At 32.5% G+C, this 22485-nt stretch overlaps 2 protein-coding genes across 4 annotated transcripts in view; both read right to left on the bottom strand.

Annotated features, from left to right (window-relative positions):
- LOC122268288 (chitinase-3-like protein 1) overlaps nucleotides 1-19681 on the bottom strand; it is a 74817-nt gene extending 55136 nt beyond the window's left edge. The window contains exon 1 of the mRNA XM_087160860.1: nucleotides 19670-19681. The gene's annotated coding sequence lies outside the window, so the exon portion shown is untranslated. The remainder of the gene's footprint in view (nucleotides 1-19669) is intronic.
- Nucleotides 1-19893, bottom strand: part of LOC147810834 (chitinase-3-like protein 1) — a 29697-nt gene extending 9804 nt beyond the window's left edge. The window contains exons 1-6 of one of the 3 annotated variants that reach the window (XM_087160862.1): nucleotides 19670-19893; nucleotides 17232-17303; nucleotides 14104-14301; nucleotides 8594-8850; nucleotides 7468-7571; nucleotides 3278-3401 (exon numbers count right to left, since the gene is read on the bottom strand). In XM_087160862.1, coding sequence (XP_087016988.1) covers nucleotides 3278-3401; nucleotides 7468-7571; nucleotides 8594-8850; nucleotides 14104-14301; nucleotides 17232-17298 — 750 coding nt within the window. In that variant the 5' untranslated portion in view covers nucleotides 17299-17303; nucleotides 19670-19893. Of the gene's footprint in view, nucleotides 1-3277; nucleotides 3402-7467; nucleotides 7572-8593; nucleotides 8851-14103; nucleotides 14302-17231; nucleotides 17304-18558; nucleotides 18743-19669 lie in introns of those variants that run through there. The other 2 variants (XM_087160864.1, XM_087160863.1) reach the window with 2 other exon arrangements.
- Between the last annotated feature and the right edge of the window lie 2592 nt (nucleotides 19894-22485).

Raw genomic sequence — 22485 nt, 5'->3', positions numbered from 1 at the left:
GTGCTGTCACTAGATAAGTCAATTATCATTTCCTGCTCTGCTGTCGTAAGGCCAAAATCATCATATTTTTCAATCACAAACGGGTTTCTAATCCATTCATATTTGGACATGTCAAGATCTTTAAAGTAAAACGAGAATTGCTCCCTTAAACTGGTCAAGTTTTTATTAATCAGAACTTTACTTTCTTCTATTTCATCTGCAAGACAGGTAATTTTAAAAGTGGGAAACATGTCAAAGTTATTATTTTTCAAACTTATTATCCACAGTTCCAATTTTCTCATAAATGCAGTAACCTTGTCTTTCTGGACAAAAGCATGAATTTGAGGCCCTTGCATTGATTTATTTAAAGTACTGAGTCTTTGAAAAATATCCACTAAATACGCAAGTTTTACAAGGAATTTCGTGTCATAAAACAAGTTTGCTTCATCTCTATTATTATCAGTAAGGAATATGGCGATCTCTTCTTTTAGCTCAAACACCCTTTGAAGTACTTTGGAACGAGAAAGCCAACGTGCCTCACAATAATATAGAAGTGATGTATATTCTGAACCCATGTCATTACACAATTTTGCGAAAAGCCTTCCTCTTAATGGGCTATTTTTGATAAAATTTACAACTCTTATAATAACTTGAAATACTGTTAGTAAATCTTCACCCATATCTCTTGAAACAAGTGATTGTCTATGAATCATGCAATGCGCCCAACTTGCCCGAAGAGCCACCTTTCGAACTAGTGCCTGTAGACCAGCGTTTTTTCCTGCCATAGATGGAGCTCCATCTGTGCATAGTCCAACACAGTTCTCCCACAGAATGTTATATTCATTGAAAAATTTATCAATCATATTAAAAACTTCACTTGCTGTAGTATTGCCTTCAATAGGTTTACAGAATAACATGTCTTCTCTAACATCAGTTTCCACAACATATCTTACATATGTAATCAAGTGTGCATCCTTAAGAACATCTGTAGCCTCATCTACTTGCAACGCGAGAGAAGATAGTTTTACTTTTTCTATTAATTGATCGCAAAGATCTTCAGATATATCGGATATTCGTCTTCCCACCGTATTATCTGCAAGTGGAATGATTTTAAGTTGATCAGCATATGATTCACCTAGCATCGTAGCTACCATGTCAATAGCTGCAGGTAGCACTAAAGTTTCTCCTATTACATGGGTTTTTTTTTGCATTTAGCAATTCTATAAGAAACCTTATAAGACGCAAGCAATGCTTTTTGTGTAACAGACATGGTCTTTGAAAACATTTCTTTTTGTTTATTTAAATTCTCCAATTTTCTTTGGAAAAATTCTATTGTCTTGCCAACGTGATCTGCATGTACGTTTTCGAGATGCCGTTTTAATTTATTTGGTTTCATGCTGTCTGAGGCCAAAGTATTCAGACACAGCAAACACATTGGTCGTTCTCGGCCATTAATGACTTTACATGTAAATCCAAATGATAAGTACATTGGATCATATTTTCTACATTTAGGTTTACTATTTTGTGAAGATGTTCCGCTATTTTCGTTACCTCTTCTTTTGCCGTCTGCTTCTGCTTTATTCAATTTTCTTTTCAACCCAGTTACGTATTTATCCATCTAGAAGGGTTATTATTTTAAATTAAATAAAAATACTTTATAACAGTTTTGAAATTTACCTCAATATTAATTTAGAAGTGTACCAAAGCGAGTTTGTAGACAATCTGCGTGGAAACGGTCGAGTTTAACCAACGTTTCTTAACGAAATGCCGCGTGTCTGCTCTCGTCTGGACGCACGCATCCAGGTGTAGTCGCGTCGTCCGAGTTTGAAAAACCCCGCAGTCGCGCGCAATTGATGATAGTTCCACACCAGATGTAATGAGAGCTAACGTCGTCGAATTAACAACGGCCTTGGCTCATAAGCCTTGTCGGGGCCTGCTTCTGTTTACTGACGTTTGGCGGGAGTAACCCCGAGAATATCCGGGATGATCCGAGTGCTTGTCTAGTGTTTCCTCGCGCTCGGCTCCAAACGGGAAAGCAAGATGTTTTCGTTCCAGCAAGAGTATGGTTGGATTTTTTAGCATTTATACCCGAGAAATTCGCGGCGAGGATTATGCATTACGTATAACCGTTTTTCTGATTAATTTTTTTGACACCTATTCCACTTTTTTGGTTTGTATTCGAAAATGATATTTTGGAATCAGCTGCGTGCCCCCCCTGCAACAGTCTCGCGCCCCCCTAGGGGGGCGCGCCCCACAGTTTGGAACACACTGTATTAACACTTTACCGACCGGTAGCGGTTCGAACATACTATGCCCTTTCACCGCCCGTTCAGCTGCAGATCGTCCGAGACACCGGCTCGGTTTCGGCCTAGACTGACGCGCGGACTTCACCACTAAATATCAAAAATTACAAATATGATATAAAATGCAACGCTAAATCATCAATATACTGGTTACTGTATTAAAATGTAGGCGTAACTATCTTTCTTTAACTAATCTTACAAAATATTTTGCTACCACTTTATTAGAACTTTTCCAGAAAGCGGAGCAGTTGGCATCCCTGCCTTCATATCGATGAAAAAATCCCGACTTTCCTCGCAGGAAAATCTAGTCGCACCCAGCTGCACGATGAAAAATCCCGACTCTTTTCGCAGGAAAATCTGGTCGCACCCAGCTGCACTCGAGAAAACGACAGCTGAATTTTTTTCAGGGCATGCTGAATTGGTGGAAAACGTAGTCACCACAGATCGGTCAAAAGTCGATTAATCGACGACCGGTCGGTAAGCGCTGGGGAGCAAACGCTGAATAATCTACGGCCGGTCGGTATACGATGAGAACAAAACGTCGATTAATCGACGACCGGTCGGTAAGCGCTGGGGAGCAAACGTCGAATAATCGACGGCCGGTCGGTATACGATGAGAACAAAATGTCGATTAATCGACGACCGGTCGGTAAGCGCTGAGAACAAAACGTCGATTAATCGACGGCCGGTCGGTAAAGTGTTAACTATGGTAGGTTCTAGTGGGTTTTTCTTCTTATTGTCATGTAAATGCAGGGAGCATCTTAAACTAAGATAAGTTTGTCTCAATGTCTGGTTCAGGCTTTATGAGTTGGGTTTAAAATTACAAAACTACAGAGTCGAACTTTAGTATCCACAATTCTGTTATGTAACGACAGCTCATCGCCAGTCATAAAATTATGAAACCGGTTAAAGGAAAAGAGCGCTGCTAGTTAGATTAAGCGAGAATCGGTCAAAGTAAGATCTTTTTTTACTTTTTTGTATCAGTTGCAACTTACAACATTCAGTGTCCTTTGACCATCTTTTTCTTCTGGTCTGACACGCATTGGAGCATTGTGACCAACAACTTCATCCCATGATCCATGAAAATCGTATGCCATAACGTTAATGAAATCGAGGTATCTGTAAAAATCAAAACATAAGTTTTAATTTTTAAATTTATTTATGTTCTCTCCTGATTTACATTTATTTATGATCTTTTTGATTTAGAGCAGTGTTTCCCAAAGTGTGGTACGCGTACCCTCAGGGGCACGGGAACAGTTTAACGGGGGTACGCGTACTTACGCGAAATATCTTGCAACAAACGAAAATTTCAAAAAATTTTGTTCAAAAACAAAGCTAGTCATGAAAATTTACAATTACGTATTTTTCTATTTGCTATTTTTTCCAGAGTTAACAGTTAATAATTAGTGGTGTCAACAGCTAGTTGTGATTTGTAACTTTTGAGAAATTTTTTACAGTAAAAAATACATTTCTTTTCTTCATTAGTGGTACACAGTGTTACGAAAAATTTAGAAAGGGTACGCAAAAGTCATAAGTTTGGGAAACACTGATTTAGAGCATAAAAAGGGAGAATAAACGTGTTTCATAACTTTAATTATTTTAGCAGAAAAAAGATAGTTTTATTTTAACATAGTATATTGATAATATTGAATTATCATATTGAATAACATAGTATATTGAAGTCAAAGCACATTTCTTTTCCTGAAGCTAAAATGTTAAGTTAAAGAAACATTATCTTAGTATAAGCAAACATGCACAACGACTTTTTATAGATAGTAACTTTTCATATATAAACCATTTCTTGTACTTGGTCATAAATGTGACGAAAATGGTCCACCAGAGACATGCAAACGTATTCCACTTGGCGGAAAAAATTTTTCAACGGGGCAAAATTCGGATTGATCTGTGATTCTTACATGCAATTAGAAGTTTGTTATATCTAACATAAATATAAATAGCTCAGATTTTCACATATAACAACACTTAGTTACAATTATTTTGAGCTGATGCTTTTAGCTCTTTTAGAGGCGGTGGAAATTGTTTATGACACTAATTTTTGACAATAATATTAACCTCTAAAATTGTAATTGTTTTCGTCCATTTACAATTTAGCATGGCAATGACACGTCTTTGTCATCATAGAGTTCCCACCCTGCAGCACTAAAAGTGAAATAAAACGCAAATTAATTTAAGACTTAATTACTTTACTTTAAAAAATAATAAGTAATTGCAATCAATAATTATACTTACTAATACAACAATAGATCACAGCTAGTATTCCTCGAAGACGAGTTATTTTGTTTGTTGCGATGAAAGACTTAAACAACACTGCATTTAACTAACCACTTTCTAAATTTAACAAATGGGATGATAAAGTTAATCGATTAATTGCGGACGTACATACGATAACCAAAACTCTCTTAATTTTCTTGACAAAATTCCTTGATTAAACTTTTCTGTAAACGAAAGATGAAAGTGTTGGCAAAATTCCTCTAAGTTATAGTTATAAATTTTCTACTACTTTGCGAAAGTTTTTGCGTTAAGTGGAGAAATTGATATCCCTGAAACTATATCAAAGCTAAAATGCTTTTGTGATTTCCCACCCTGCAGCACTAAAAGTGAAATAAAACGCAAATTAATTTAAGACTTAATTACTTTACTTTAAAAAATAATAAGTAATTGCAATCAATAATTATACTTACTAATACAACAATAGATCACAGCTAGTATTCCTCGAAGACGAGTTATTTTGTTTGTTGCGATGAAAGACTTAAACAACACTGCATTTAACTAACCACTTTCTAAATTTAACAAATGGGATGATAAAGTTAATCGATTAATTGCGGACGTACATACGATAACCAAAACTCTCTTAATTTTCTTGACAAAATTCCTTGATTAAATTTTTCTGTAAACGAAAGATGAAAGTGTTGGCAAAATTCCTCTAAGTTATAGTTATAAATTTTCTACTACTTTGCGAAAGTTTTTGCGTTAAGTGGAGAAATTGATATCCCTGAAACTATATCAAAGCTAAAATGCTTTTGTGATTTCCTTATAAAAAAAAATATATTACGGTTTTTAATCACTTAGCTAAAAGTTCAAGGGGTTTCATTATTTTTTATTTTTGTTTATTTATGTTAAAATTAATAGTTTTCAAAAATGCTGTATTTAATGTAAGAAAAATTTCTGATTCTAATTTCTATTTCCGTTCTAGAAGTTCAAATTTTCAGTTTCTGGTGGCATTTTACGACTGCTGCATAGTAATAATTAACCACTTAAATGTCTATGTTACATTTTAGGAACTAACGAATTAAGTAATAAAACTTGCACAATACCGATAATTGCGTCTATTCCTTAAAAATGTCTCTAATAGATAACTGCGTAGTACATAGTCATATTATTGTTCAAGGCTTTTACCTTTTCATCTTGATTTGTGAAGTAATTTTTCTCATGAATTTTCACTTGACATTCGAACTTGGCAGGGGCCCCTATCCCCTCCACCATGAAGTGATACACATTTTTTAAGCAATCATTGAGGTACGCCAACGTCTCCAAAAGGTTTATATAGGAAGTTTGATCAGACCACTGTGAAGTATGTCGAAGTTCCGAACGAGTCACTTAACATAAAATCTAGTTAAAATAAGAAAGTGGTACCAAATATATGACTAAAATTTTGTTTTATTTATGAATATTATTGGCTTGCCTTATTCACATGTCAACTACTACAGATTCAATTCTTAAATATGATGAATTTTTCTCAATTACTTTTATAAAAGGTTTTGAGTTCATGCGCACAACTACTTATAAAAGACCATGTGGAAGCTTTTTGATGTAGGTAAACAGTTATCGTGGTTGCTTTCGAACATCTTGAATTTTGATAACGTTGCATATCATCTAATATTTTGAATTTTTGATATGTAGCAGAGATGCCAACTGCTCCGGACAAGCCAAAATAATTAAAAAAACGGTAAGTAACTACAAAGTAAATTTTGCAAATATTTGACTATTTTTGCTTTGCTTTTTAAATGGTATGGCATGACATAATTACTGTAAAGTGGTGAATTCTATAAGCCTACGAATTATTTAGAAATAGTGGTGGATAAAAATCTACTAAATTGAATTTATTAAACCAAAAATCACAATTGATAAACTACCACTTTCAGATATATATTTGCCGTCCGGAGCAAGTTGGCATCTATGATATAATAGTGTATCATCAGAAAAATACCTAAACTGCAGGTATTTCGTGGTGACACTTTTAATAAGAAATTTTCCGTTTATCTACAGCTATCCACGCTAGCAGGGATACCAACTTGCCCAGAGATGCCAACTTGCTCCGGACACCAAATATATATTTTAAAGTGGTAGTTTATTAATTGTAATTTTTGGATTAATAAATTCAATTTAGTAGATTTTCACACACCACTATTTCTAAATAATTCGTAGGCTTATATCATTCACCACTTTATAATACTTATATTATGCTATACCCTTTATATAGCAAGCAAAAATCGTCAAATATTTGCAAAATTTACTTTGCAGTTATTTACCGTTTTTTTTAAAAATTAATTTGGCGTGTCCGGAGCAGTTGGCATCTCTGCTTGCCTCGATGGGAAGAAAAATATTTTTCAACTGGTAATGAAATGTAAGTTATTTTTAGTTTAGTATTTTTCAGTTTTAGTAATTCTTCTACCGCTGTATATCAAAATTTTTAAATATCATCGGAAATACAACTTAATTACACTAATTTATGGATACTTTTTTCAAGAGTGGACTTCATTACCCATATTCTGCAAGTTTTACTTTATAATTCGACACCAATTTATTAAAACTCTTGCAGAAAGCGGAGCAGTTAACAGTATGTAGCCGTAAATAGAATGCCTGACTTCATCTCTAACACCCTGAATCCGTAACCCTGAACACTCAATACATACCACAGTACTTATATACATTTCTGGTCGAACATCTTGCAAAAAATGATAAAAATTATTTCGATTCGACTGTTAAAAACTTCTAACATTTTTGAAGAACTTGTGTGCAAAATATTATTGGCTCACAAACGGTAATTTTTGTTACCCTTTTTCGATTAAAATGCATTGTTTGATGATAGCATAAAAAATTATAACAAATCGTAAAATAAATTAGAGCAATACGTTTAATATTTTGAAGAAAAAAAGTATATTACTTGGAGATTTCAGGGATGTTATAAGCGGTTTCCATTGTTTTGACTCCTGCAGATACAGCAGCTGTTAAAAGATACCCATGAGATGCAAACGCAGCTTTTAATTCCTGGAAACAGTTAACGAAAAGGACTAGTTAAGTTTATTTAATAATTACAGGGCTGCTTCTTAATCGAAAAATATTAATAACTGGTAAAAACTGCTAGTTTACCTTTTAAACCAGAAATAAATTATGCGTAACAACCACTATTTAATAAAAATAATAAAATATTTGTAATTATATTTATTAATATATATATAACATAAATATATCATACCTGCCAACTTTCACTCTTTCCGATAATGGATTTTCAGAATGGTTGTAAAACAATAAACGAAAAACAATCTGACTCAAAAATATATTTATATTTTGATCCCTTTGAAATTCGCTTGCGCAAGGATTAATATGCTTTAATATATTTATTGTAATTATTTATATGTAGTGGCTGTCAAACTCATTTATAATTATCATTATAATTCAAAAAGTTAATTGGAATAACATGAGTATTGCTACCACTTTAAATAGAAAAATAAAATCTTCCGGAAAAGCTGGCAGGTATGATATATGTATATATATATTATGTATTTAGAAATTTGACAATATTTTGAAAGCTTCACTACTAAAGAGCCTGTGCCTATGTGTATTGTTTACCTAAGTTGAGGAGAGCATAGGGAGTCTTCCAAACTTTTAAAATAATTGTAAATATTTTTCTATTTTTAATTCTTACTCTAATTAATTTTTTATGTATCCCAATGCGGTTTAACATGTATATACTTATCCTAGATTTTATTTTAATTTAAAATGTTTCCAATTGAGACTTAACTTAGTTAACCCCTGCACCACCCTTTCCATCCTCCTTTTTAATATAATTTAGATGAAGGAGCAGATATCCCCTTAGGATAGGCACTCCGATAAAATTGCGTCAGTCAGTCGTACACCATACCAATACCCTACCAGCACACCTAGTTCCTTTATTCTGCTTTTTCATTAACAATGAGTAAATTCTTCAGAAAAAAAGGTTACAACCATGTCAAAAAATTTGTTCATTTCTATGTAACTAGCTAAACTAAACTAACTTAACTAAAGCTTACTCTCAGCAAAACAGCAAAGTTCTCCTTATCCTCAGGTTTTCCACCACGGTTGGCTGGATATTCCCAATCCACATCAAGTCCATCAAATCCATATTTCTCACAGAAACTGATGACACTTTTGATGAATGTTGCTCGGGCAGCTGGGTCGGCAGCCATTGCTGAATATTTTTTGGAGCCCTCATCCCATCCTCCGATAGCAATAAGTGTTGTCAAGTTGGGATTCGCCTTTTTAAGAGCGTTGAATCGCTGGTATGCTCCTAAAATTTTAAGGTAATTGTAGGATTCACAAAACAAATGCTACTAGTGTACATAAACAGGACTACAAACTACGAATATTTAAATACCAAAAGCTTTTAGATGTAATTTTGGCAATATTTTAAAAACCCTCACCACTAAAGAGCTAGAAGCTGGATATCTTTTTAACTCGGTGTTTGGCGCGAAGCGCCACTGACCGATTCGTCTGCACTAGTATGAAATATGAATCGAAAGTTATTATTAAAGTCATAAGCTGGTTTAGGTTGGGGAAAACCCCCATAGTCAAGGAGAAGAAGAAAAATAAGGAAAAGTATAGCCAGGCTAATAGTCAAATACACTGTAGGCACAAGAAACGAGTGTGATTAGAGTAATGTTAATATAAAATGTAAGTAACATTTAGATAACTATATACAAAAATATATACAAGATATATAATTAAGACTAGTACGTTATTTAATAAGCATAATAAATTTATTTACTTTAAAGAGTAATGTGAACCTCTGCTATACCAGTGACCCGGTCGTACCGGTAATCCACCGCTCGTACCGGGTTACTCTCTGTTCTAATATTAATAGTACTACGGCTTGCACGGATCGGACCCTACAGGGTTGCTCCTTCACCGGGTTCGCCGTAGTCCTAGAGTTTATCTGTGTGTGTTTGTGTGATAAAGTTAATAGTATTTTGATAGTATGCAGTCTGAGCATAAAAAGGCGGTAATTGGGCTGAAATTCGAATTATCACGGATCATATCAATATCGAACAACTTATTGAAGTCGGATGTGGTGCATGTACATGTTTTTGTGTCGCCATAAAATTTTGTGGTCAATTTAGCTATAAAGCATTTGATATCATCAATGTGTAAGTCTTTTCTAAGTAATCTATTGCTAATCGCCCTTGGGGAGCCAGTCATTGTGCGTAAAAATTTACCTTCAGTTGTAGATAGCTTCTTTTTTAGGTTGTTGCTTATAGTAGTGAGGGCTGGGCAAGCATACGTAAGAATTGGTCGAATCGCTTGTATATACATAGTTCTTTTATTTACTAGATCAAGCTTTGCATTGTTATTCAGGAGGACTTTGAGCTCAAAGGACGCTCCTCTGGCTCTTTTAATTACGTCATTTGTGTGAGTACTCCAGCTCAAATTATATGAGATCGTGACGCCAAGGTATTTAACGTGATTCACTGGTTTGATCTCAGTATTAAAAAGATAGATGTGGGAAGTATTTTGTTGTTTTTCTTACTATTTATGATTAAAAGAGCTAGATCGAAGTGTGGCTGCATATGAACTTTGAATTCATTTATATGTAGTGGAGTGGAAAATAAGTTGAAATAAATGGAAAAAAAAATCCATTAAAATATTAACTTAACTACCACTAAAATAATTTTTTACAAAAGGTGCACATAGTTTGGAAGTCCTGTGCAAACGATCTTTTTTATGTTTATGGTATTGTCTTAGAAATTTCGTGCGTTCTCATTGGATATATAAATCACGTAAAATGATATTTAACTAATAAAGACAATGACGTTTTTGACTGTCTTCATCATAAAATGAATAAATGGTAAGGTAGTAATTGCCTAAAAATTATTTATTTAATTTTCAAAGGTATTTGGGGATAATATTTAGATATCATAATTTCTTTATATTTTTCGCTTTTATTTTACGTTTTCGATTTTGATTATTGTTTCAAATTTAAGGTCAGAAATAATAGTTTATTTACTTAAGATGTTTTGAAGTAATCTCGTAATATTATATCATTATGCAATATTTTATGATAAAAATCTTTATTTTATGATAAAAATATCTTTCAACGTTTTACGTTAATTCAACGGTAAATAAATAAGTTACCCTTTCATTTTCGTAAATTATACATTAATTATTATTTAATACTATTAATTATTTAATTTAATTATTTATTTAATACTATTGTTTAATTATTTAATACTATTGCAGAACTGCCAAGCACTACGCTTTTTGATAAGAAGATTCCCTCTCTGTCTGAGATTTTTAAAGCTTTGCCACAACCAAGATAGTATAGAGTTTTATATGATCTTTTGAGTAATTTGCATGAAGTGGAAAAATAACTTTAAATCAAATTTAGAAAACAAAGATTCCCACAATAAAACCTAAACTTAGATACCACTAAAAGTTTTCCCAAAAAGCGCAAGAGGTTCGCAGCCCTGCTAATCTTGTACCTAAAGATTTCCTTATGCAAGCCTAAATCGTTCGTTTTCATGCGAAACTTTAAAAAAAATTTAATCTTTATAAAATACCAGTTAGGAAATTAGAAAAGTTCTATATGAAGTCTTAAGTTTCTGTAATAATGTTATATTTTTATTTACTTGTCAAACTCAAAATATTCACAATTCGCTAGTATTATTATACTAGTGATAAAGTAAAGTTAAATATTAGAAATTTTGTCACATAATGATATGGATTTATAAAAAACTGTCAGCAAGTAAATTTTCTTTCCATCTTTGTTTCGGGGGAAGGAAATATCTATAACTTTGTTTACAAATAAATTACATTGGCATACCTGCCAACTTTTACTCTTTCCGAGACTGAATTTTCAGAGTGGTTGTAATACAATTAACGAAAAACAATCTGACTGAAAAATATATTTATTTTTTGATCCCATTTAAATTAGCTTGCACAAAGATTATTGTACTTTTATATATTTATTTTAATTATTTATATGTAGTGGTGGTCAAACTCATTTATAATTATCATTATAATTCAAAATGTTAATTGGAATAACATGAGTATTGCTACCACTTTAAATATGAAAATAAAGTCTTCCGGAAAATCCGGAAGAGTTGGCAGGTATGCATTGGGCAACACATTTTTTATGTAATATTTATAGAATTGTTTATGACCTGATCCGGATGTGGAGATTTTAATTACGAAATTAGTTTTGTTCGGAAAGCTACAGACTTTTTTTCTTTTAAAGGATCTTTTTGGTTTAGTTTATTTTTTAACCTGAATGTACATGTTTTTTTTAATACCGTCGTTGAACAGCAGACTCAATTTTATGGATTTACGACTACTAATGTTCAGTTCCGTAGCTTTGTAATTTTAAACCTATTCCAGAAGACAAGGGAACTCCTAGATCGAATATTGGGAAAAATTTGCCTTCGTAGAGGACTTTTTGATGGAACTAACCCGCATTTGCGTTACATGGCGAGGAAGACCACGAAAACCTCCCACGGTTAGTCTGGTAGCAAGGGGACTCTAACCCATGATCCGTCTACCATTGAGGATACTTCATGTCAGCACCGTGGTTGGTGCAAGGCGGATCCGGAATTCATATCGACTGGGATTCGAACCCGGTTCGCCTCACGGAAGGCGAACGCTCTACCCCCTGAGCCATCGCAGCTTGAATGTACATGTTTATAAGGGAGGTATAGGTCTATCTACTTATATTTAGATATGGTGCTCCTTCGAAAATTGACGCAGCCTAAATGTAATTTCAGTGTCAGCCACTGGTGATTGACGCGGCCTAAATGGAAAGTCCAGTGTCAGCCACCGATGGCTGACGCTGCGCTCAACGTGTTAATTATTCAGCTTGAACACTAAAGCCTTAGTTAATATAACTTTTAAAATACTTTTTTTTTAAATTTATACACTTATAATTTTAATATTTATCTCTTTCAAAATAAAACCTATGAGCAGAGTCAAACAACATTAAGGGTCAAACAATCAGTTCAGTTTTAGAGTTTGCTGGCTGAAGAATAAAAATTGTTGCATGTACAGATTTTAAATTACTGTCGGACTTCGATTTAACGAACTTCTATTTTGCGAATTCCTTTATTTTGCGATTTTTCAACAGTACGATTCGGAACATTTCAAACTTGCAAATGCATTTTATAAGGGAAATGACCTTGAATTGATTACTTAACTTTAACCAGCGACTTAACTTTCATGGAAAGCGGTAAAATCCTTTTCCTTTTTTGTTTGCATTTTGTTTTGATTTTAGAATTCACGCCAAAAATCAATTTACGAGAAATCATAACAGAAATTTCAAAGCGAGGAACTATGTTACAGATCATACCATTCGTAACAGTTTTGCTGAAGCTGTATTCTCAGTCAGCCCGGAGTATTTGGAAAATGCGGAGGACGAGACTGACATTCCTTTAGAAGAATTTTAAAATATGTGGATACAGCGAAGAGAGAAATCACGAAATTAATGATGATGTACTGATTGATGATTTTCTTTTTATCGATTCTGAACCACTAAAACATTAACTGAATTGGATATTTTGAACAGTGTGAAAAATAAAGCGATACAGCAATAAATTATGAGGAAGACGAAGAAGATGAAATCACAGAAACCTTTATGTGATAAAATGCAAAAATAATTTTAACACGTTCACGCCGGGGTGACCCACAGGGGGGTCACGCTAGATTGTCTCATCTGGGCAGCGCACCGGAGTAAAAACTGGTAACAATAAGTTTCATTTTTTAGTTTTTCTCCGGGAATAACAAAAATCCATATCTACCAATTGTTTTTAACCGATATAATTTTTATATTGAATTGCTTCTTCGCCGTGATTAGTTTCCTTACAGTGAATTTTTATTGTTGAGAATTGATTAACTCCTCCCGAATATTATCTAATATTGAAATAGTTCTTCTACCAGTATTTTCTCTTTTCCCGTTCCAGTATTTTAACTTTTCCCGTCGTGAACGTGTTAAACAGTTCGATAGTAGATAATAATTTACAAGAAAAAGGTGTTTCAATTGCTGTTTTAATTATGTCTAGAGTTTATGAATTTAATCCCTTAACGATCGATTAATTTTCAAGAAAACGCTCATAAAAGTGCCTATTTTCTTGACTTTTGTATTACGTATTTGTTTAGTGTTACGTACTAGTTTAAAATAACTATCTACAATTACCTTAAAAATATCCTGGTACTGCCATCAGGTGTGTAAAATGAGAAATAAAATTTTTTCCGTTCAAAAGAAATGAATTAGTTTTATTCTTATTGGCGCGTTACTACTAAACACTCCATCCCGCTAATATCATGGGAGTGAGAAATAGCGGGCGAAATCTCACCCCGTCATTCTCACGGCAGCGAGAAGGAATGGATTAAATATTTCAAATGGTGATTTTCTATTTAACGAATTTTCCATTTAAGGAACTTTTCATTGGGATTTTGCGACTTCGTTAAATAGAAGTTCGACTGTGTTTTGCATTTTCTCAAAATAGTATTAATAACGATTTCAAAAGACATGCAGAAAAATCATAAAAAAATTGTTTACCAAGTCCCCAGTTTTCTTTCAAATCCAGATATGGATCGTAAGCATCTATCTTGTTGTCAGCTAATTTAGCAAATGCATATATGACGTGAGTACAAAGGAAAGGATCAATATGCTCGATTGAGAATTGTCCATCTCCAGGCCTGTAGTTTGCCCAACTTCCAAGGTAACATACCACCCTATACTTCTTGTTGTTGCGATCTGTATCATAAAATAAATAAAGCAATGGAAGTATTACAATTAAATATGTATTGATTGATAAACATACGAAGTGAACTAACCATGGCTTTTAAACATTAAAAATTTTGTGTAAATTAATGATAGGTGAAAGCGAGACGGAAAAGAGGAAAAGCGGGTTGTAAAGCCATTTCAGATTTAACTTATTTTCGGGTGGAGTAAATCTATTCTTTTTTTTTTAAAAAACTATTCTACGATATCTACCTTTTACAGGAACGAAGCAGTTTTATATATATGCTATATAGTTGTAAAAAAAATCTCAGGAGTTACAGAAATTTAATGTTTCTCGAAAAAAAAAATGCCGGAATTATATGTCTTCTGTACCAGTTTTTGCTCTTTTCCGTCTTGGCATATATAGGCTTAGAGCTTTGAAGTTAATTGAACCCCAGATGAATTAGTTGGAGCCCCTTGTGGGGCTGATGCTAAGATAACTACCACATAATATGAGTATGATTAAGTTAATTGAACTACCGGAACTTATGTAAGCTGTAACATAAATATTTGAGCATTTGACAGACACGTGATCCCCATGATATAATATTTTTAAAAGAAAATAAATGTTAATAAAAATTCAGTCCTACCAAACCTTATTCTTTGAAATGGTGTTTTAAAAAATAAATTCTTACTATTATTAATGCTGATATATAACCATCATTAAATTTTTTCTAAAACTCTTGGGAATCCAGAAACAATACTGAATATTTTTTAAATGAACAATTTTGCTGCATCTACTATTGGCTGAACTTAGAACTCGGAATGGTCCTGTTCATTATATGCCGTAATTAAAAGGGCTAGATTTTTTTGAAATGAATAATTTTGCTGCAACTATTATCGACTGCACTTTGGAACTCAAAATAATCCCGATCCTATAATATAAGGCCTAGTTAACAGTGAATCTTTTTTAATAGAATACTTTTGCTGCAACTATTAATGGATAATTGGGTTTACCTGAGAATTCAATCCAGAACATAGCTTTTGTCTATTTATTAAGTAATTATAGTTTTTTTATAATCATTATAAGCTCTAATTACTTATGAAATTGTATAATTGTTACAGGCATTTGTCTCAGTTCTTTATCCTCAGCTGGGTGCATTTTTATACAAGAAAAGCGCAGTATTTAACAAGTTGAGGGCCATGCTAATTTTACATGGCTTGCCAATCTGGCCACGGTAAATAACTGCGAACTAAATTTGCAAATATTAGACGGATTTTGCTATTTTATTAGAAGGTTTATCATGACATATCTGTCAAAAGTGGTGAATTATATAAGCCTACGAATAATGTAGAAACAATGGTGGATAAAAATCTACTAAATTGAATTTATTAAGCCAAGAATCACAATTATTAAGTAAATTTTGAATAAATTTTCTTCAATTCCATAATAGAGTGTAAATGTTATAGTTTTATATAATGCTATACGCTGTCAGCCAGCTGTTTTTCGCGGCCTATGTGAAAGGTCAGTGTCAGCAAGCTGTGGCAGACTTAGCCTAAATGTAATTTCAGTGTCAGCCACAGGGGGTTGACGCAGCCTAAATGTAATTTCAGTGTCAGCCACAGGGGGTTGACACAGCCTAAGTGTAATTTCAGTGTCAGCCACCGGCATACCTGCCAACTTTCACTCTTTCCGGTAATGGATTTTTAGAGTGGTTGTAAAACAATAAACGAAAAACAATCTGACTCAAAAATATATTTATATTTTGATCCCGTTGAAATTCGCTTGTGCAAGGATTATTATGCTTTTATATACTTATTGTAAGTATTTATACGTGGTGGTGGTCAAACTCATTTATAATTATCATTATAATTCAAAAAGTTAATTGGAATAATCTGAGTATTGCTACCACTTTAAATATGAAAATAAAATCTTCCTCAAAATCCGGAAGAGTTGGCAGGTATGCACCGGTGGCTGACGCGGCCTAAATGGAAAGTCCAGTGTCAGCCACCGGTCGCTGACGCGGCGCTCAACGTGTTAACTTCCAAAATTCACGCGATTAGTCGTTTTATTTTAAACTCTAGTTTTCTCCGGAAAAATCTGCAGTTCATTTTGCCATAAAAATAAAAAAAAGAGCTATAATAATATCTTAAAAAATTACTAAAAGGCCCAAAAATACCTTTAAAAATAATAAAAAGTGACCTGAAAAATTTAAATACGCCTTTAAAATAGAAAAAATTCTCCTGTAACTAAAAGAGAATTTCAATCTGCAATGTAATTTATTTTTTAATTTACATATAATTATAAAAAAATTCACGAATGAATCAAAATTGTGCTCCATTTTCCTTGAAGTTAGAAATAATTACGCTGGAAAAATACAGCAGAAATTGTAAAAAAAATTAACCTAGAAAGTAAGAAAAAAAAATAAACTAAACTTTAATAAGAAAACACGCATCAAATAAGAAAAAAAGGAGTAAAAAATACAAAATTGAATAAATAAACTATATGAAATATTTCCTGAAAAAAGAAAACGAAAATTTTTTAATAAAAAGCTTAAGCTACAGAAAACTTATTCATACAGAACATAGAAAAATTAAAAAAAGTTGTGTTTTAATAAAGAGCTACTGATTTCGTTTGATAGCTTTCACTTTTAATTTTAAAATTCTTTTGTAAATTCGATCTTTCGCTATATTTATTAAAAAATATATTACGCCATAGTGTTGAATAAAACTTATTAAAATACATTTTTATTCTCTTAATTTTTACTACGCTTTTTAAATTTTACAAAGACTAATAATCCCTGAACTTGAATAGAAAATAATCTAGAAATTCTAAAAGACGAAAAAAAAACCCCTAAAAGAACGAAGACTCCAAAAATACAAATGTTATAAAAACTTAGGCTTTGACGATACATAAATAGACACAAATAAAAAATAAAAAACATTTAAAAGCAAAGACATACCTTTAGACGCGGCAGAGGCAAACGCCACGCTCAACAGAAGAATCACACTAATTGCTTTAAGATCCATTCTTCCTACATAAATAAACAAAAAATGAACACTATACACTGAAATATCACATAATTATACATTCATTACAGGTGATTGAGTACAAACATAATAAGACAGTTGTTTGACCATACGGAACCCACATTAGTTTTCCTCTATTTTAGCGATTAATCATATTAAGTATAAAGTTGATTAAAAACGATATCATCTCATTTTTGATGGAACTAACCAGCATTTGCGTTACATGGAGAGGAAAACCACAAAACCTCCCACTATTAGCATGGCAAGGGGACTTTAATCCAAGATCCGTCTACCACTGAGGATATTATACGTCAGCAGTTTGGCCGGTACGAGTCGGCAGCGGAATTCGAACCGACCAGCCATCTGTGGGATTCGAACCCGGTTCACCTCATTCGAAGGCGAGTGCTCTATCTCCTGAGCCACCACTGCTCTTATAAAGGGGTAGCTCAAAATATTGGAAACACCTCTATGTATACAATTTTTAGCAACAAATTTATTCCAGTATTTTACAAACTGTTGGCACGATTTGAAAGATCATGCTGTGAAACTTTTGGAAAAGGTGTCCTTGATAAAAATGTAGAATTTGCCTTGGCCAAAATGAGCGCAAAGATCAGGGGTGGCCAACCCGAGGCTCGCCAGCCACATGTGGCTCTTTGACGGATTATTTGTGGCTCTTGATAAATGTACCCAAGTTCCCTTTTCATTTTTGTTCTATTATATTTTGAAAAATTATTATCGCTCCGTACGAGTTTCAAAATATCATTTAAATTGATGAAAACAAATATGAAAGACTAAGTGCAACATAGTTCAATTCAAGGTAGGTTTTCATTTCCGATATAATTATGAATCAAAAAGCATCTGGAGAATTAGATTTAATAGAGATGCAAGACGATCAAGCTCTACAATTAAAATATAAGTCGATGTCGATTACTGAAATTTGTACCAGAATCGAAGTATCCTGAATAAAAAAAGGCTGCTTGTTGAATTATTTCAATATTCGGAACAACGTACTTATATGAATCATTTTATTCCACTTCAATATTCGGTAAATCCAAACACTGATCACTATTAACTAACCAGCGTCTCAAAGAATTACTGAGAAGTGGTACACCAATTATTCACCAAATTTGAAAGTATTGACAAGAGAAGTAAAATAAATGTGTTTAATTTATAATATTAAAATTCAATCCACAAAGTTGTACTTTTACTTATATGTTCTCAATAAATATAATTTATATGTATAAAAACAAAATTTAATACCTCTTTTGTATACCTTTTAAATACGTATTTAATTGCGGCTCCCGAAAAATATCAAATTTTGAAAAATGGCCCGACTATGAAAAAGCTTGGCCACCCCTGACATAGATAGTCAATAGCTTCTTTCTTGCTTCAATACCAGCAGTTTTGAAATCATCCTATTGATTGCAACATTTCCTGAATATCCCTAAAGTATGTGCAGTGAATATATGAAGTGATTTAGAAATTTTCAAAATTTTTTTGATACTTTTACTCTGTTTTTTTTTTCTAATTACTGTGTATAATCTTAAGTAAACATCGTAAAAAATTGTCTTCCTTGGATATATTTGAAATAACTAACATGTTTAGATATAGTTCAGTTATATTCTGAGAGGCGGTTAGTCTAATGATTTTCATGACTTGTGCCAGTGAGCTAAGAACATTGCAATTGATTCTGCAGAAGTTCGTACTGCAAGGTTTTGCACCTATCTTGGAAGATCTCTTGGTTGATTTCTTCAGATTAACGTTAAATAGTTCGTTTGATCCGTGGTGGCTCAGAAGATAGAGCGATCGCCTCACAATGAGGCGATCGGGAATGACTCCCAGCGATGGCTAGTCCATACGAATTCTGCGTCCAGCTTACACCGACTACAGTGCTGACGTAAAATATCCTCATTGGTAAATGGATCGTGGATTAAAGTTCCCTCGCTAACAGGCTAACCATTAGAGATTTTCGTGGTTTTCCTCTCCACATAGCGCAGATGTGGGTTAGTTCCATCTACAAAGTATTCCACAAAGCTAAATCTCTCTCAATACAAGAAACAAGGTTATTACCCTGTCTTCTGGATTGGGTTCAAAATTACAAGGCTACGGAATTGAACATTGATAGTCGTAAGCTCAGTATTCGATCAGCTGTTCAACGATGGTTTATAACAATTCGTTTCTTTTTCCACGAATCCGATACCAATCATAGTTAGTTACCGATAGTAATTTTTTTCATTATTCTAAATTTTAGCTATTTCTCTTATTTATTTTTCACTGAAAGATTATTTCAGCTTAATTCAACATAATTTATTTTCGTTAAAGTAACTTAGTACATAATCGTACCTTATGCAAACAAAATTTCATAACATACCTTTTCCTCCAGTGACAAACCTACTCTGACATATGTTTTGAAGAACATTTATATGTCATTTACTATCGCATGTTATAAAATTATAATTCAAGCATCAGAAGATAACCAGGTGGAAGTTAAACAATAATAAAATGTCTCGAAAGTTGTCAGTTTTCACAGCGATTGATACTTTTATCAATTTTGCATGATAAAAGACGTTTATCCATATGTAATATGTCAGATTCTGTTGACAAAAGAAAATAACAGATTTTCAACAATTATTTCATAAAACGACAGATAAAAAATTAATAAAAAAAGCAATAATAAGGTTATTGATCTTTGCTATCAACAAATTTTAATTCCTTTTCGGGAATTGCGTATAATGTATAAGACGCGTGCAGACGCGTCTTATACTCAAGAAGATAAAACTCAATCAATTATTAAACTCAAGAAGATAAATTCTTCATTTTTAAATTGTAATTTTTTATTAAAAGCTAATGTCATAAACTATATTTATTTTCTATCAAACCAAATTGAAAGTAATTGAGGATGTTCCGTAATTCAATATTTTCTATAAATTTTAAAATCTTGAAACAATTTTTTGCATTGAATATTAGAACTTGAAAAAATATGATTAAAATCTGTCGAATCATTAACGAGGAAAGCGAGATTAAAAATATCGAAACTTGTTGAATTACTGCAGTTAATTGAGGGGAGGTGTAAAATAGATTTTAGGAACGCATTCAGTTTTTCTGTGGTAATCAACTTAGTGTTGATGATTTTATTTTTTAGAAGTTTTTCTCACATTATCATAAATAAACGCTATTTTTTGTTTCATAACTTTGTCAGATGTGTTGGAATTAACTTGAAATTCTGATTGAATAATCTTGAATAATATGATTTCAGGATATTGTATGGATAGATAATCCAGAATAAAGCTACAAGTAAAAACAAATGTGTTTTGAGATTATACCATAAAGAAATTAATCCTTTAATTTTTAAAAACAATTTTTGGAGCATAAACTTTTTTGTGATATTTTGGAAATGTTTTAATTGTCAAACCTTTTTAATGACATATTCATCTGCATTTTTTGACATATTCATCTACATTTTTAGGTTCATCGAAAACAAAATTCAATTGTTCAGAAGGATTAGATCTCTGTATCTAACTTGGTAATTTAAAATAACATCTGCATTAGTTAAATATATTTAATTAGATGCATTATTTAAGGCTAGACAATCGAGAAAATTAAATTGCTTCTTAATATGTGAAAGTCAGATTAATTAAGCAGTTATCAGACTGTTCTTTTTTTATTTTCCTGCGCATTATATTAAAGCTCTTTCTACTCAAAAAATTGCTTATAATTTTTTTAAATGAAAATAATTAAATTAAATTATCACAATAATACATAACTTTTTTATGTATAAAATTTAGCTATTTTAAGATACTAGCTATGTTATGAATTTTGCTACTTTTTGAAATGAAATTCATATTAAGAAATGACTTACCCAATTTCTAAGTCCTTATATTGTAATTAGTTATATTGTAATTAAATATAAGTTTATTAAACTCTAAGGCATTTTTTTCGACACACATAACATTTAATTACTGACGGATTAAGAAGGAAAACAATATATTTGATAAAAAAAAGATGCAATTTTGAAAGTACGATTAAAATAAGTAAATATAAGAGCATTTTCGTGCAAAAAACTGTCTAACATCCTTGAATTCAACCGAACACTAATGGTTTCGTGGCGTATCTACCACTACGAAAATTAAACATCAATTCACTGGTATATAAGACAGGCTAACTTGATTCAATCACGAGGTACCTTTTGATAGATGAAGGTTGGCATAGTCGATAACTCCGCCTCCACATTGGTGACCCGGACGAGAACAGATCGTAATTAGTGTTATTCTTTTACTCGAAGAATTTGTAAAAATCAGAATTATATCGACTCATCAAATAACAATAAGCAGTGTGTCTACTTTTAAGCTATTAACACGCTTAAATGTGATACTAATTTTACATGGCTTGCCCGTTAACCAAACGGTAAAATAACTACAAACTAAATTTGCAAATATTACACGGATTTTGCTAGTTTTTAAAAGGTTTATTATAACATTATAAAAATAGTGATGAATTTTATAAGCCTATGAATTGTTTGGAAATAGAGGTGGATAAAAATCTACTAAATTAAGTTTATGAAACCAAGAATAACAATTAATAAACTACCACTTGAAAATATTCATTCGCTGTCCGGAGCAAGTTGGCATCTCTGTGTATATAAATAAAACTATATTTGTGTGTTCTATATTGCATTAATTTCTTTAAACCATTTTAATAACGATAATAATATAAAAAATTTAAAATTCACCCGAGTAATGTGTTTCTAATAATCTTGACTTCGCCGGTCACCTGTGACCCCCATGTGTTAAATAGTTTTGGGGTACATAACGCTGTTATTCTCATCAGCACATCTCTAAACATTTCTTCCTTATTCTGCTCTTAATACCTAAAACACATTTTGAGGGTGGACTAGGAATTAGCAAAACACCGTATTTTCATTGTCATTGCAGACTTGCCAATTGCTACACTTTTTACTAAATATTTTACAGAGCGGTAGGCATTTTAAAACTAAACTTTTCAGAATGTTTGGTAATTTTGCCAAATATTTTAAAAGCCTCATCACGAAAAAGCTAGACGACGATCTGTATTTGGCAAGGTACCTGCTCGCGTCAGCGGGCATCAGACCTCTTACTCTGTGCTTTGCCCTAGGACGACTGGAACTGTTGGCGTAGATTGAAAAAGACAGAACAAAGTGGTGTTGCATTT

This window comes from Parasteatoda tepidariorum, chromosome 4, assembly GCF_982258835.1.
Source record: "Parasteatoda tepidariorum strain Cologne lab strain chromosome 4, Ptep-v5.0, whole genome shotgun sequence".
In the NCBI taxonomy this organism is placed as follows: Eukaryota; Metazoa; Arthropoda; class Arachnida; order Araneae; family Theridiidae; genus Parasteatoda; species Parasteatoda tepidariorum.
The sequence above is the reverse complement of the archived record's forward strand: the minus strand, read 5'-3'. Positions and strand labels throughout refer to the sequence as shown.